This window comes from Danio aesculapii, chromosome 14, assembly GCF_903798145.1.
Source record: "Danio aesculapii chromosome 14, fDanAes4.1, whole genome shotgun sequence".
NCBI classification, from domain to species: domain Eukaryota; kingdom Metazoa; phylum Chordata; class Actinopteri; order Cypriniformes; family Danionidae; genus Danio; species Danio aesculapii.
Window position 1 is genome coordinate 20,402,748 of NC_079448.1, and position 16,948 is coordinate 20,419,695.

The window sequence follows — 16,948 nt, forward strand, 5'->3', positions numbered from 1 at the left end:
AAATGCACAAACTGAGAGGAGGCTCCAATCATACGCTGCAGGATGGTGGGATACTCTTTAAAGGAAATACAGCATCGGTTTCAGGATAGCTGGTATTTCGTGTGAACTTGAGTTTGTGTTTGATATTTTGTTTTATGTGTGTATCTTCCTTTTTGCTTCATTCTGCCATTGTTGTTTAACTTTTGTTAGTGTGCTTTGTTTGCCGGGTAATATTGAACGTTTTTGTTTCAAACTCCTTGTTTGGAACTGGAGTGTGAACATTGTATCGGTGTATATTCTGACTGGAGGAGAGGGAATAGGTAAGCTTTGTCACGTGATATACATGGCGGCACACTCTGCATTCTTTTAGTTAACACACAAGGTTACGGATTTTCTGCACTTTTGCTTTTTGGAGATTAGGTAAGATATGACGTCTCAGACATTGAAGGTTTACTTTTTGTTTTATTTTGTACGTATAGGGGAAGAGAGTTAAATGGGCTAGTAAGTTGATTTTTGTTTTATTCTTTTATTTTATTTGGCACGGCCTTGTTTTCTTTATCCTACTTATGTCTGTTAAATTTTGTTGATTTACTTGTGAAATTGTTTTCTTATTTCTTATTACTACTTTGTGTGAACTTTATTTTCTATAAGCATTTTAAATTCACAGCTTGTATATAATGAACTAGTTCACTTAAAAAGTACTTCTGTGTCGTTCTGTTACACATCTAGTATGAATGGTCAGTAATAATTACAACTGCCATCATTATGATGTCTGATGTGTTGCCATTTTAGACGAATCATATTGCTGCTCAAGCATATTGGTTTGTGGAATCGAAATACAGGTTTTTGCCAGTTCCTCTACATCATGTGCATTTGAATTGTTTCTCTTGTTTCAGGGTTAGTGAAAGCTGGACAGAATATTATTTATCAAGTGGTAGTTACAATAAATATTGTTCTCAAGTATTATGCTTGTGAACACTTAATGTCTGGTCCTTTAGCCATAGCTAAAACATACCATCGCACTCTCCAGCATTTTTTTTTTTTTTTTTTGGCCAGGATTAAGCAGTCGCATTTGTCGAATTGCAGGAAAGCCGAAATCAAATAGTTCCACCAGCTCCAGTTTTCCCCATTCCTATTATAGGAGAAGCATTTGAGAAGGTACTGTTATGTTGTATAGGACCTTTACTGAAGACAAAAACAGGTAACAAGTGTTGGTGTACTATAATGTGCAGAGCAACCTGTTTTCCTGAGGCTATCCAGTTGTGCAGAATAATGGCTCCTATTCTACTTTTGGTCCTCTAAAAGTTATCCAAACAGATCAAGGGTCTACACAAACACTGAAGTCATTACCTATAGAACATCAGGTTTTCAGAGCATACCACAAAGTAAGATAGGGAACGATTGAAAGATTCAATTAAACCCTGAAATTTATGCTTCTAAAATGCTGTATGTGAACAGGTAAAGATCGGGACAAAGGCGTTCTATTTGTTTTGTTGCTGTACAAATATGCAAGAATCCCTTAGTTTTAGCCCAGCTGAGTTGCTTTTGTTCATTACTGTCCAAGGTCTGTTAAAAGTTCTTAACAAAATTACTGAGGATATACAAGAAGAAATGTCTAAACTATGTTAGTCATTTCAGAGAGTGACCTTCAAACTGACATGAAAGATTGTTATGACGTAACAGCAGTTTTACTACCTTTTCAAGTTGGTGACAAGGTCTTAGTATTGGTACCTATTCTAGATTCTGCCTTGCCAGCTCGATTTACGGGGGCATATGAAGTGGTAAGAAACTCAGTAACACAGATTATGTGATGCATACGCCAGAAAAAAATGAAAAATTGTGAGTATGGCATGTCAATATGATAAAAGCATATCATGTACAGGAAAATCTTGCCGTGTGCATTGGATGAAAGTGTGACAGAAAATGCAGTTGCTGTAGCAATGTCAGAGGTGGTACCTAATAAATGTTAATGCGAGTGCAGATGAGGATGGCCTCAGGCTGAGAAATACTTTTCCTAAGTGTAGTAAGTTAGATAATTCTGTTGACCTAACTAATTTGGCTTCTCATCTTTCATATCTACCTGAGGAATAGTTGCAAGATGAGTTGGTCTCATTAATCTGTTTCCAACTTTGTTTTCTGTTTTACCATCACAGACCAATGTTTTGCGACACAATATTGACGTTCAGGGCATGAAACCAATAAAACAACATGCATATTGTATTTACACTGTTAAGAGGTCTGCAATAAAAAAGGAGACAGAGTATCTGCTTGAAATAATTTAGCGCCTATAGCTGTAGTCCGTGGAGCTCTCCTTGCCTTTTGGTAAATAAAGATAGTTTAGGTTCTGCTTAATTGCTCAGTAGGCTGGACCTATTTAAGGGTGTTTGGCAAGTCCACTTAACAGAGGATATATCTGCCTTTGTCACACCTGATTCTTTTCAAAGATAAAAAGTTATGTCCTTGGGTTGCAGAATGCACTCATTATGTTCCAACATTTGGCTCAAACAGTTCTAGCTGGAGTACCTAACTGTAACGCATATTTGAATTACTTGCTGGTGTTTTGCAATCAGTGGACGGAACAACAATCTTATTTTCTACAGCATTTGAAAAATGCTTCCTTGACACACAACCTTGCAAAGTATGTGTTTGGTTAAGCTACTATTGTAAGCAAGATGGACAGGTTTGAAATGAAGCCAGTGGAAGCAAAAATGGCTATTACCACATTTCCAGTACCGGTGGACCTGACGACCCAACTCAGATGCTTTTTGGGTATGAGTCTGAAACTCACCCCTGCTGAACAGAAATACAGTGTAGCGAGTCATCCAATACCCTGTCGCCATGGTCCTTAATGCACTACAGCCACACTACCATAAAGCTCAATCAGCCATGGCTGCTGCTCATCAAGAGAGCCATTGAGGAAGAGCAAATTGAGCTTCCCGACCTACCAACCCTGGAGCACGACACTCACTGGGACTGAAGGAAGCACATCGGACACCGTACTCTCGCATACACATCGAAGTAGTTGTAAATAAGTACATCTTGTGAATAAGTACACATCGGAATACACCTTATAAAAATATACAATCCCTGATAACAATATACAATGCAATACTTTCTCATACGCATTTGTACACAGCACCTTATAACCTGTATATTTATAACAAATCTGTACATACAATTCAACATCCAGACCTTTTTGACTAACTGCATCTCTGTTTAATGTTTATCATCTCTTTTAATATTTATTTTGTGTTGTCACTTTATGTACACTTGAAGCTTCTGTAGACAAAACAAATATCTTGTGTGTGAAGTATGCCTGGCAATAAAACTGATTCTGAAATAAACACTTTTCCGGGACTTTCACTGTTTTCTCCATATGTGTATTTTTCCCTCTTTGTCCCAGCACAAAAGATTTAGGAATTGATGTGACTGTCAGTCTCTCTAAACCATCCTTACCGAAACAGAGAAGTTTGTAACACAACTACATCAGTCATTTCATTGAAAAAATAAAACTAAATATTAATTTCATTACTTTTTAACCATAAGAGCTTAAATTTAATGACAATATAAGCTTTTAAAAAGAAAAAAAATGCATTAAGTCATTTATTTTTAAAAGAAAACATTTTGCTAGTTAAGACCCTTAGTCCTTAGATGGGTCATGCAGACCCCTTTAAAGCTGAAGTTCAATTACAATTTGAAAAAAAAAATCTATATCCAAAGAAAGTATGGCTTTCTTTTTCTGATGAAGAAATACATATTAACATCTTAGAATGAAAAGGGGGCAAGTTTATTCTCATCAATGTTCTATTCTGGAAGTGAACTAATCCTTTAAAATGCAAAAATATATTTTTGATACTATGTTGTGCAATGCAGATGTGGAACTCATTTAGGTAAAAAGCAACAATTAAGGCAAATAAATGAATACATTGACTTGTTACGGTACTCACGTTCAGTGTTACAGGTTTAGCGCATACGCATGTGTAGACTGTGTTTCGGTCCATCACACGCTCAAGCTTCTCAAAATGTCTCCTGGCATTCCGGATGTTGATAAGAGTGGCAGCAGATGCTGGAAGTAAGAAAGATGGTTTAAATTGTGACTGATTTATTTCAATTACTACATTGCATTGCCTGGCATTCTTCTGGACAGAACAGAGAGATTGGTCTTATGTACCACTACAGATTTTAGTACAGTACGATACACTATAACCTAGCACAAAAGAAACATGGAGTGCCATGATGTGCTGTCTAATGTAGCATATTGTATTGTCATTTAATTTTATTATCTATCATGAAGAACATTTCTAATACTTGAATCAGGAGACTGAAGGCTTAACTTTACTTTTCTGTCTGTTCTATGTAAACTTTTATCAACTTTGTCTTTTTCTTCTGTTAAATTAAACCAACTATTTCTGAAAGTGTTAATTAACTAAAGATGGGAGCAGTGAATATGCACGTTTCAATGAATATAATCTCAGACAATTCAGAGCAGCATGCTGGCCGTGGTAAATTCAGTTGATTGGACATGATTTGAAAAGGCATACACCTGTCTATATAAGGTCCCAGGTTTCAAAGTGCATGTCCAAGCACAAACCAAGCATAAGACTACAGGAAGACTACAGAAAAATTATGCTGCTCTGAAAGTTCCAATAAGCACAGTGGCCTCCACAGCCTTTGCAGTGAGCTCATAATTGAGCTCAGGATATTCTGTTTCCACTGATTATTCTTGAGTTGTTTACAGCATTTTAATTGGAGTTCAAACTGTGGTTAAATTCAATTGACTGGACATGATTTGAAAAGGCATACACCTGTCCTATATAAGGTCCCCAGGGTTGACAGTGCATGTCAAAGCACAAACCCAAGCATAAAAACAAAGGAATTGTCTGTAGACCTCCGATACAAAATTGTCTCGAGGCACAAGGATGGGGAAGACTACAGAAAAATGAATGCTGCTCTGAAAGTTCCAATGAGCACAGTGGCTTCCATCATCCGTAAGTTGAAGATGTTTGAAACCACCAGGACTCTTTCTAGAGCTGGCCGGCCATCTAAGCTGAGTGATCAGGGGAGAAGAGCCTTAGTCAGTGAGATAATCAATAACCCCATGGACACTTTGTCTGAGCTCCAGCATTCTTTTGTGGAGAGAGGAGAAGGACCTTACAGAAGGACAAACCATCTGTGCAGCAATTCACCAATTCAGGCCTGTATGGTAGAGTGGCCAGACAGAAGTCACTCCCACCTGGAATTTGCCAAAAGGCATCTGAAGGACTTTCAGACCATAAAAAAAACTAATTCTCTGGTCTGATGAGACTAAATTGAATTGTTTGGAGTGAATGCCAGGCGTTACGTTTGGAGAAAACTAGGCACCGCTTATCCCAGGTTAATACCATCCCTATAGTGAAGCATGGCGGTGGCAGCATAATGCTGTGGGGATGTTTTCCAGCAGGTATAACTGGAAGAGTAGTCAGGATAGAGGAAAGATAAATGCAACAATGTACAGAGACATCCTGAATGAAAACCTGCTTCAGAGTGCTCTTGACCTCAGACTGGGGTGACGGTTATCTTCCAGCAGGAAAATAGCCGTGTTTCTGGTAAAGATGGCATGCTGCCATTAAACTAGTTTTCCAATTGCACAGGAGTACATGCGCCAAATAAAAAAATAAAAAAATAAATAAGGGAAAGAAAAACATATTGCTGGTCAGTTTAAGGCTATTCCATAAAACACCTTATAGGCTAGGGGTCTTTTTGCTTATGATCGCCCTTATGTTTCCTTTTGTTTTTTTAAATATAAGCGTGTTGCATAAAATAATAAGTAGTTTTAATTTAATAAGTGATATTTTTTGCTGTATCCTCCTTAAAGGGCTATTAAACCCTTTCTTTCAGTTCAAGTCTACCTTAGAAATTAAAAAAAAAAAAATGCTCCAAGATGGGGGTAGAGCACTGCGGGCAGAGTGGGCATGGCCAGCAGAGCAGGGGAAAAAGAGTGGAACTGTTAGGAGTGAGGAGACCCATGATTTTATAGTTTATAAAGTTAAAATGCAAGTAAATATACAGTAAGTAATTTGATGTCCTGGGCTGAATGTTTGACGGCGTCTATCAAAACGAGGATGTTTATAAAATACATTTTATACAGAGTTATTACTGTAAAATTTGGTGGCTTAATATTATATGTTGTGCGCTGGGTCATTCCTCCGTTAGTGGCGAGACTACTCGATTGCATGCTGCTAACAGTCAGTCGGTGAGTAAACAAAATAATGAATGAAAATACATAGGCCTGTGCGTATAGACATATAATATAATGCTGTACAGTAATGTGTCATCTGTTTGTTTTGGTTGTCTTCATTTTAATCGTTTTGTGATGATGCCATGGTGTGCTTTATCTGCCTGCCTGGGTCTATTTTTGTCATGCTGCTCACGCTCAATTAACGTGACAGTGCATCGATAATGACCAAAACACATTGAATGACCGTAAAAAGTAGCAATTTTACCCAATAAATGCGGTAATAATATCCACTGAATTCTATTTAGTCAATCAAATGAACTTAAACGATTAAAAACTGCAACAAACATTTATTTAGGCCAGAAATATTTATTTATGGGAGTTGTAGTCCATAGCGAAGTGTATTGTGGGTAGTGCAGTTCGACACGCATGGATGTGAGCTCCCGTGTGCTGTGCAGATGAAGCAGAGGAATAGTTTTATTCGGCTTTGTTTTATGTTCACTCAAGTTATTACACCCGGAGCTGTTTGCACTGTTAACCTGACAACACGAAAATAAGTAAAGAAGGCATGCATTAATTACTTTTGTCCGGCGTCACATCCTTTTCACGAGCTGTTACTCTGCCGCTAGACATTTCTGAAGCGGAGAAAGTAACACTAGATTGATCATGTATAAATGCTATTATAACTATATTGTATAATATTATTATAACTAGGCCTACAACATCCTGACAATCAAAAACCAATGACATGATATCACAGCGATGTCTTATGAGGGAACCAGACATGAATGACACTCCTCATAGAGCTTTAGGAGCATACAATACTGTATGATCTCATTTGTAAAATAAAGACTTGCAGGTTAAAGAAACAGCATAGGAGGAGGTTGCCGCGAGCCTTGGTGCAGATGAAAAGTTTTTAATAAGTGTATTTGTATATAGAGAGAGATATGTAACTAGATAAAATAGACAGATAGATTGATCTCTGCTGCAGCTGCCGAAGAGCTGCGCGCTGCAGACGCAGCTGGTGTGAAAGGCAAATGCCTGTGTGCTGCTTCTGCTCTCTATACGTGCTGCGCGCTCTGCTAAAGCACTGCTTTCGCTGCGGTGTGAAACAGGCATCACAGTGTAAAACATGTAATTTCCTTTTGCCAGTAGGTGGCACTATAACTGTAACTGGATATTAGCATGTAAAACGTGTTCAGGTCAGCACTCTTATAAAACGTGTGAATTTTGAGGCAGATCGGACAATGCATGCCTGAGTTATAGCAACTTCCTGATTCGTGGCGAATCGTTCAAGTTTGAGGGACCGCCAAGGACACGCCCTTTGGCAAAAACTCTAGATCTTCGCAATTTAATGTCGTCAAGGCCTTTAGATGACAAAACCCAATTTTAGGGTTGATTGGATAAAATCCAAGGAGGAGTTTGATAAAATACAATGCCTGGAATGGCAAAAACGGCACTTTTCCGGCACAGGAAGTTAAAAATATCTGACTTCCTGTTGTGTTTGAGATTTCGCTCTGAAAGACTTTTTTGTAGGTATTGGCATGTTTGACGTGTGTGCCAATTTTCATATGTGTGCGTGAATCGTAGCTCGGGGGCCAGTCCGTCAAATGTGCATAGGTGGCGATATAGAGTCATTTTTGCCACGCCCACTTTCGAAACCTATAACAAATGAAAATAATAATAATGATAAACGGAGCAATTCCAATAGGGCCTATGCACCGTTTCGGTGCCCGGTCCCCAATAATAAACAGAGCAATTCCAATAGGGGCTACGCACCGTTCCAGTGCTCTGCCCCTAATAAACATAGCAATTCCAATAGGGCCTATGCACCGTTCTGGTGCTCGGTCCCTAATAAAAAAATATATGAAGCAATCCCAATAGGTCCTACACACTGCTTCGGTGCTCAGTGCCTAATGAAAGGGCCCTCATACCCGGGCTCACCACCTCCCGGTTTTTATAGACAATAATACTAAGCTAATATACAGTAGGTGAGAGTCAAAGTGACTATTACCGCCGGGCTTATACCGCCGCCGTTTGAAATAACTGCTGCTCTGTTTTTAGTGTAGGACCGCAGTTTGTGAAAAAGCCGCCAGGGGGCGCAAAGGGACGGGATGCGAACGGAAAGAAATAGCCTTTACAGCAGCTTTAAATATGCTACTGTGCTTGTAAATGATATTAAACAATTAAGTCAAAGCATTATAAAGTCCTTCATTAATCATTTAAAATTTGTTAACACACTTTATTGTAAACTTTTTAAGTGCAAAGAGGACTCGTTTTGGAATTGAAGAAATAAAAGACAACTAACATGACACACACATTCAGTACTAATAAGTAGTCTTAAATAAATAAATAAAGCAGTCTTTTAGCCTGCTTTTAGTGTTTGCCGTTTTGATAGGACTAAGACAATACTTTTTCATTTATGTTTTTATTTATGTTTTTTTTACATTTTCGTTGTTGATTATATTTTACTATCTTATTTTATGTCTGAATTATTGTACATAATAATAAACGAATAATGAAAATAAATTAAAAATGAAAATATGCCTAAATAGATAATTTATTTAAAGATGTTGCGGCGAAACACTGAGAAACGGTCAGGGGCATGGTCTAAAGAGCTTAAGTTGAATGCTGCTTCATCAAAAGCAAAAAAAATAAATTGACCTACCTTAACCAGATCACTAAAAGTTTAATAAAAATAATTTTTTGCTCTCTCTCTCTCTCTCTCTCTGTATATATATATTATATATATATATATATATATATATATATATATATATATATATATATATATATATATATATATATATATATATATAATTATGTAATTATTTAATAATATATAATTATAAATATATTCTTAATAAACTTCCCAGCCACAAATATTAAAAAAACACAACTTGTATTAAAACTGGGGCGAGGATTAGAAAGAATAAGATGCTTGTTATATAATTTAAAATGTTATTCCTCTTGTCCAATTTCTTTATGCACATTTTTCACTCGCTACTCTGCCAGGAACTTCGACGCTAGAGAGCACCTTCAAAAATCTCAATCTCATGGCTCATTCTTCACGAATATAGAATTAAAATAATGGCGCGTTTGGTTCATTGTGCATCCCGCGGGTGCAACCAACAAGAGTTGTGCATTTTAGTTTAACTTTTTAAGCGTTAAAAGCAGTTCGGTGTTAGTTTTTATTTAAATATATCAAGCCGAAACTAAACAGCGCATTCTCTCCGCCTCCTCGTTCATAACCTGCGGGACCGGGACGCACTGCCGAAGCAGGCAATAGAGAAACTCCGTCATTCATCATAATCTTAGCTGATGTTTCGGAGTCGAAAGAATATATTAAAGAGAAATGTTCTTTTAACAGTCCCTATATATTTAATCTTTTTCTTTCTTTTTTTTTCTGTCATTTCTCTTCAGCAAATTATATTTTTAAAGCTGCTTGATTCTTTTAAAACCGAAAGCAGAGCCCGTCAATTGGTGTTTTCCATAAGATACGTTTATCCTACGATAATTTATCCTCTGATCCTTTTGCATAAAGGTTTTAATAAAAAAACAGGTCACTTAATTAATTTTGATGTGCTAAAATATTTGTTAAACGAATGTTATTTTAAAAAAGCATATGCACATATTACAATTGTAAATAGTCTAAAATGCATGGTCTAATCAGAAATAAAGGAAATTAGTTATATTTAATGCATAAAATAGGCTAGCCTTTTTATAAATTGAGTTTAATTGATTTGAAACTTTTAATTGCATTTTAACGTCCTGTATAAATAATAAAAGTTGCATCAGATTGACGAAAAAACGAATATTAATACCTGCAAACAGGGCCACGGTTACTTTTTTTTCACTGACTGGCATGACTGGCAAACGCGTCAAAAAAAACTGCTGAATCTTTGCGAATATTTGGTTAACTTATAAAACAAATGTCTGGTTTAGTGATGTTAGTAATGCATAGAAAAATGCAAAGCAGAATTCTCCTGAGCTCATTAAACCACTGATGACAGCGACGGAATCACTGGCCCACCACGTTCTTACGAACATATTTTATTTATTAAAGGTATTATTTCATTGACGTTCAATATTCGAAACTGAATATTTCACTTTTATTTTATTTATATTATGATTGTATTTAACAGACAGTTTGTGTTTTGGCCGCGGCATATAGCGGACCCTGAGGCACATCGCTTCACTTCAGTTTATTAGTTATTCTTGTTTATTTTGTAAATAACTGACCGACAAAAACTAAGGTACAAATTGTACAAAACAAAATTCGTTCAAAGAATATTTTTCTTCCGACGAAAATATATATAATTTATACATATTTTTGTGCGTCTCCATCCGCTACACTGTGCAGTGTTTATTTTGCTCCACGGGAAAAAGGATTTAATTAATGATCCCGTAATTGCTGCTACACAAACCCCTGTGATATATTAGCTACATCTTTTTATAAATGTCTTTACACAAAATGACTATATGCTATAGCCTACTTTAAATAAGTCAAAATATATGCGATTGTTGACTCATCACCGTGGTCACAGCATGCGCGTCTGTTAGCTTCTGTAAAAAAAGACATTTGATCAGCCTTTTAGCAAAGCCTATATTATTATACTGATATTCCTGTGCCAGTTTGACACCGTACATTAAACTGAGAATAGTTTAACTACTTCACAACACTCCATCACCTGAACTCAGCGTGAGGGCGAAGGAGAAAAGTGCAGCGCTGAGGTAAAATCATATTCTCAAGTCATAATCTTTAAAATAATTATAAATTATAAATAAAAGTATTCTTATTATTATACATTATTTTTATATACATATTATTCTTATATACATATTATTATTCTTCTAAATAATCTTAAATGTAACTGGAAAACAATGTTAAGACAACTGGAGTGATGCTAAGATCATTTAAGAAATTACTTTTGCATAAATATTAATTTCATTTTAATGAAATTCTATTGACAATTCAAATAAATACAGACTTGACACATGGCAGATAATTAGGTTTGTTAAGTCTTACCTCCCTGACTCGTCATCCCTCCTTTTTGCTTCATACAAAAAAATCTATCAGGAGGCATGCTTAGTAAGATCACCATCATATTGTTTAAACTTTAGTTTTGTCCACTTGCAACACAAAAAAAGCTGTTATACTGGTTTTACAAGGCATGAGCGGCGCGTAACAAGCAGGTAGCCGTCTTTTTTGGCGTGCATGTTTACTACCGGGACTCTCAGAGCAGCGCCTGCAAGAGGCGCGCCTGTTCTTTGCGCACACGCGGAGATGCGTCAGTTTGCTTATTGATTTAAAAACTTGGTATTATTTATTAATGTGTTATTAATGTGTTTTTGTGTTCTTCGTCTTGTACGTCGCCGTGTTATTGTGGGTCAACGTCACGTTTATCTGTCCTTAAGCGCGCATATAGTCGAACATTTCTGCTCGACATCTGTAGAAACAAACTTCACAAGTTAAACTCCGCGGACACTGATAAGCTGCAACATCTCGGCTTGCTCCGGATGCCTACCCATCCTCCGACCCTCACCTCACCACCTCGCCCACAATGGAGGCGCTTCAAGCGGCGCAAGAGGAAGCAGAAGAGGGGTAAGCGCGGGGGTATCCGAACAAGGCTAGCGGCTAACCCCCACAAACCCGCTATCCCCTCCATCATTCTAGCGAACGTACGCTCGCTAGACAACAAACTGGACTACATCCGTCTACTTCGTTCATCACATAGGACTGTAAAGGACTGTTGTGCTTTTGTGTTTACGGAAACTGCACATTAGTGAGCAGCAGACAGCCCACCCCGATGCTTTTCTCATCCTGGCAGGGGACTTTACCCATGCAGACCTAAAGAGTGCGTTTCCAAAAATACAACAACACATAGACTTTCCAACACGGGGCAATAACACAATGGACTTTGTTCACATCACACAGAGAGGAGCTTACAAAGCCTTCCCCCTCCCCCACCTTGGTGGACCACTTAACTGTCATGCTAATGCCTGCTTACAGACCGATCGTTAAAGTCACCAAACCGGTTTGCAAGGAGATACAAGTGTGGCCAGAAGGTTCTTCAGAGGCTTTACAAGACTGCTTCAATACCACAGACTGGGATATGTTTAAACAGGCTGCCACTCAAAAGAGCAAGAGCACCAGCCCCAATCATGTACACCTTCTACAGAGGCACTATTGAGAGCATCCTGACCAGCTGCATCACTGTGTGGTTTGGAACCTGCAATGCATCCTGCAGGAAAACACTTCAACGCATAGTGAGAACAGCTGAGAAGATCGTTGGTGTTTCTCTCCCCTCCCTTCAGGACATTTACAGCACACGTCTTACCCATAAAGCCCTCTGCATAACAGCAGATGCCACCCACCCAATGCACAACTTCTTCAGTCTGCTGCCATCAGGGAGGAGACTGCGCAGTCTCCAGGCCAGGACCAACAGACTGAAAGACAGCTTCATCCATCAGGCTGTCAGGAAGCTGAACTCTCTCCCTCCCCACGCACCTCCTCCCCTCGCACCTCTGGACTCTGACACACACACACACACACACACGCACACACGCACACACGCACACACGCACACACACACGCACACACATATTAATTTATATATATTTGGTTGACAATATATAAATAAAAGAAAGAATTAATGAATGAATCCTACAGTCTGCTTGTGCCTCTATGTTTGTTAGAGTTACTGGAGACATCCAGTAAGACACAGTCAAATATTCAGTCCAAATGCACTGGAGAGACCTGAAACATGTTAATTTTTCCTTATTGGCTATATGACATTTAGATGTTGCATATTATTCTGTGGTCTTAAGGAAATTGTTAAGTATTTCAGCACATAAGAGCAAATATAGCTTATAGCCCATTTCGTTGCGCTCGGCAGCTTTTCACTAATAAAGCTTTTCATGTAAATTTCATTTTTCAATTTTAGCACGTCATATAAAAACATCGCCATTGCGCCCTCATTTATGATATCCTGCCGCCGGGCCTGCTATAGCGAAACTTTATTGTTTGAGAAGAAACAAAAACGGAAACTGTGCATGAAAACCTGGCTGGGAAGACGGCGATAACATGAATTTTCTGTTCTTCAACGAGAAAAAAAAAAATAAATAAATTAAAAAAAAAAAAAAAAAAAAAAAAAAAAAAAAAAAAAAAAAAAAAAAAAAATCGCAAACACGACACAATGACGGCGTTAATTATACAACGCAGTGTTAACGGTCATATTAACAACTAACATTAATATCAATAACTCCTCTCGCTTTAGACTTTACGTTTTAGAGCTTGTTCTTGTCGGCGCAATATAAGTTTATTGCATGTATAGCTACGAATCAGATTATGAAGAATGATTAAGAGCATGCTTTTCCTTTACTTCATCCTTTCCGTAAGGTGTTTTATTTATTTATTTATTTATTTATTTATTTATAATTTTTTAAATAATGATGACAATATTCACTGTCTAAGCATTCCTCGGTATACTACCAACAAATTACGCCCCTGTACCCAAGTAGCCTACCTAAGTTAATTTACATTTCATGTAAAAATTAAGAAATCAAAAAAGACCAAAGTATTATGCTAAATATCCGTACAAACGAACATGTTTGTTGTTTAACTTTTGTTGATAAAACAACACAATACAGCCTATAATAATGTAGGCTAGTTAAATAGAAATAACTTTAACTGCTTGAAACAGTAAACGTTACATTTTAGAAACTTCACAGATACTAATCAATAATAATATAAATAGTAACGAAGAACAAAAATATTAGCCTAGGCTAGTAACAACATAAGTCAGATGTTGAAAAAAAACTGTGTCTCTCCGCCTTTTGTTTTCTATTCATATTTTAAATTCTTTGCCAGAAAAACTAACATGTTGACTTTGTTCGGTTTAAGCGGAGACTTATTTGAGATTACAATGTTTCCAGCAGAACTGAGACGGTGTGCCTCTAGCGCATGCAGATACTTTTTCGCAACCGTGGCAAAGAGGGTATCTTGCTCCGCCGCCTGCATTTCTCGGAAACCAGCTCTACATCGCGGAGCGGCGCGTTCTCAACTACCAAATATGCTGCTCCATTTCTCATCAACGTCTACTATTTATCAGTTTCTCTTTTGTATTTGGCCATTTTTGAAAAGGCCTCTCTGCCATACCTGGCTGGACTAGCTGGGCATTTGCGTTCAGTAGATGACACCGGAGCTGGCTCCGCATTTTATGGGCTGGGTGACATGACCGCAGCTCTGGAGGTTCGACGTGTTTGTCCATTTAACACTTATTTTTCTAAACAAGCCCAACAAATAGCTTCATCCTAATTATTGATTCGCCTTTCTCGTTCGCCACGAATCCAAAATGTTTCCAGATTGGCGATGTAATATAAGTTTTCCAGCGAGGTTCATGGCTGAGATTGAACTTGCTGATATTATATAAGAACTATTAATAACTGTAATTTTCAAAAAAATTAAATAAATAAAATAAAAAAGGGGTTTGTTGGTTGTAGCCCACCCTAAATCATCAACAGCCTGCTTTTTTAAGTTTATAAAGCGTCTCCAGACAGCACAGAGGTGATCTGCATCAGCGCTGGTTAATGTCAACTCTGTGTGAAACTGTGACCAGAAATATCCTTCTTTCAATTAGCTTCTTTGGCAAAATGCGTCTGTAGAAACGTGTGTTTGCATGTGTTACCATCCAAAGAGTTAACAAATATTTGTTGTACATTTAGGGGCCGATCACAAAGCGCACGCCTTTACGTTCCAAAAACGCGCGGCGCACCGCGCTGCCTCTTATGGTTGACAAAAAAAAGAAGCCCTGCACTCTTTTGTATGTCACTAGAAAACGACTGAATCAGCTGGTGTGCGCGAGTCGAGTTGCTGTCGATGTTATAATTGTTATTTTAATAATATTGTGACATTCAAGATCTATAAATACAACTCTGGATAACTTGAAACAGCGACCACAAGTACTCTCCTCCATCTTTAAAAGTTTGCCATACTCACATTGACAACCCAAACCCCGCTGTCACCTCAACAGAAACCCTGCAGTGCTTTCATTTGACTGAACAATGAAACAGAAGTAACACGCTTTTCCGCTCGAGCACACAGCACACAACGGCAAAACTTGAAGCGCGCTGAGCGAGCTTAAGCAGAGCGTAAAACACTGGCTGCAGTCAGTAAACCATTTAACAGATGCCCCGTATGCAGCCAAACTTTAAAAATGTATAAAGCATATTTTAATCGTTTAACTGATACCATTCATCGGTTACAAACGCGCCCTTTCGGTTATTGCTTAATCGGTTATTTTGAGCATCCCCAACTAAACCGCATGTGCAAGCTCTATTTTTTTTTCTCTCACAGCCGCACGCCGGAGATCCGGCATGGTGTCGGAATACTTTAAGCCCTGGTAAGATCATGTTTATTACTAAGAAAACTAAATCAAAATTATATTTTAATTGAACACATCTGATCACATAAGGTACGCACAGAAAAGTCTGTTTAGTGTTGTGGAAAGGCAAAGCTGAATATCTGTGGTTAAACTGCCACCCAGCGGTCAAAAGCTGCTGGCGCACCAAGTACCGCTGTCGCCGCGGTATGAATGGCGCCAAAAGGAACACATTGAAGTAGTAACATCTGTATATATATAAAAAACCTGACAAAATCACTGACTTATGCCAAACTTCCTCCTGCATTGTTGGTGCTCAGTCCCTAAAAAATGTGATGAGTTGACAAGACTTACAAAACCCTGTCAATGGTCAGACATCCTATCTATATTATCATTTGAAAGTTACTTTAATAAATTAATAATTTTATGAATATGGAATAAAACCTGTTGCCAGGCAGTGATAAAGTGCAGTACAAAATGTCCCCATGCAGCACACAGTAATATTAATGGGATCATATTAACCTAATTGTAGCAACAATACATGAGACATTTTATACAGTGTACAATTTAAACAACGCTATCTTAAATGTTAGGTTTACTTAATGAGCATGAGACTAGAATTATAGAATTACATGCGAGTAATGACAGAAATAATAATTAGTTTAATTTTAATGGCAAATATCACAACAAAAAAAAAAGTTCAGAATTTCTTAATGATAGTCTCTGATATGCACTAATGAAAGTGCATATCACTTTACGGCGCCGCTGTAACTCACAAACAACACTCCATCTCTTTAAATTTAGACTTCTGCTGTTTTAGTTTAACTATCATCATAATAATCCAGCACATCAGAGGCGCAGAGTGTTTTCATGCCAGTAATGCATTTTCATTAGAGGTGAGAGGTGTGAGAAGATGCTGGCGCAACTTGGCTGCTGCTTCTTCACCAGACTTTTTCAAGTTTTAATGGATGATTTTTGTGTTTTTAGATATGGTCCTTTTAATGCTGCATCTTTCTCGATAGTAACCAGAGTTGAGTTTTGCCGCAGGTGTGTGGTTTTATTACTATGACCCGTGAGGCATGTCCTGGTGGCTAGTATGCGGCTAAGATATTTTGTTTTTCTCTTTCTGGTTTTTATTTGAGTACCTGACAAGGCCTATTGTGGTCACCTGGACTTTATCATGACCACTTATTCGGGAACGGATCTCTGTCAATTTGACCACACCATGACCCCAGCTACAAATATGATGCAAACGCTTCGCTCACTACAACTCCTACGGCACCCAAGGTACTCTCATCAGTGCTTAGGGCTCTTCCCAGAATTTTCTGGTTCACCTGACCGACTCGATAAACACGGTCTGGTCTCAAAGGCA

General features: G+C 37.9%; 1 protein-coding gene across 1 annotated transcript in view; it reads right to left on the minus strand.

The window, feature by feature from the left end:
- Positions 1 to 3,927: 3,927 nt before the first annotated feature.
- Positions 3,928 to 16,948, minus strand: part of rraga (Ras-related GTP binding A) — an 84,625-nt gene continuing 71,604 nt past the window's right edge. The window contains 2 exon segments of the mRNA XM_056472092.1: positions 3,928 to 3,983; positions 3,986 to 4,045. Coding sequence (XP_056328067.1) covers positions 3,943 to 3,983; positions 3,986 to 4,045 — 101 coding nt within the window. The 3' untranslated portion in view covers positions 3,928 to 3,942.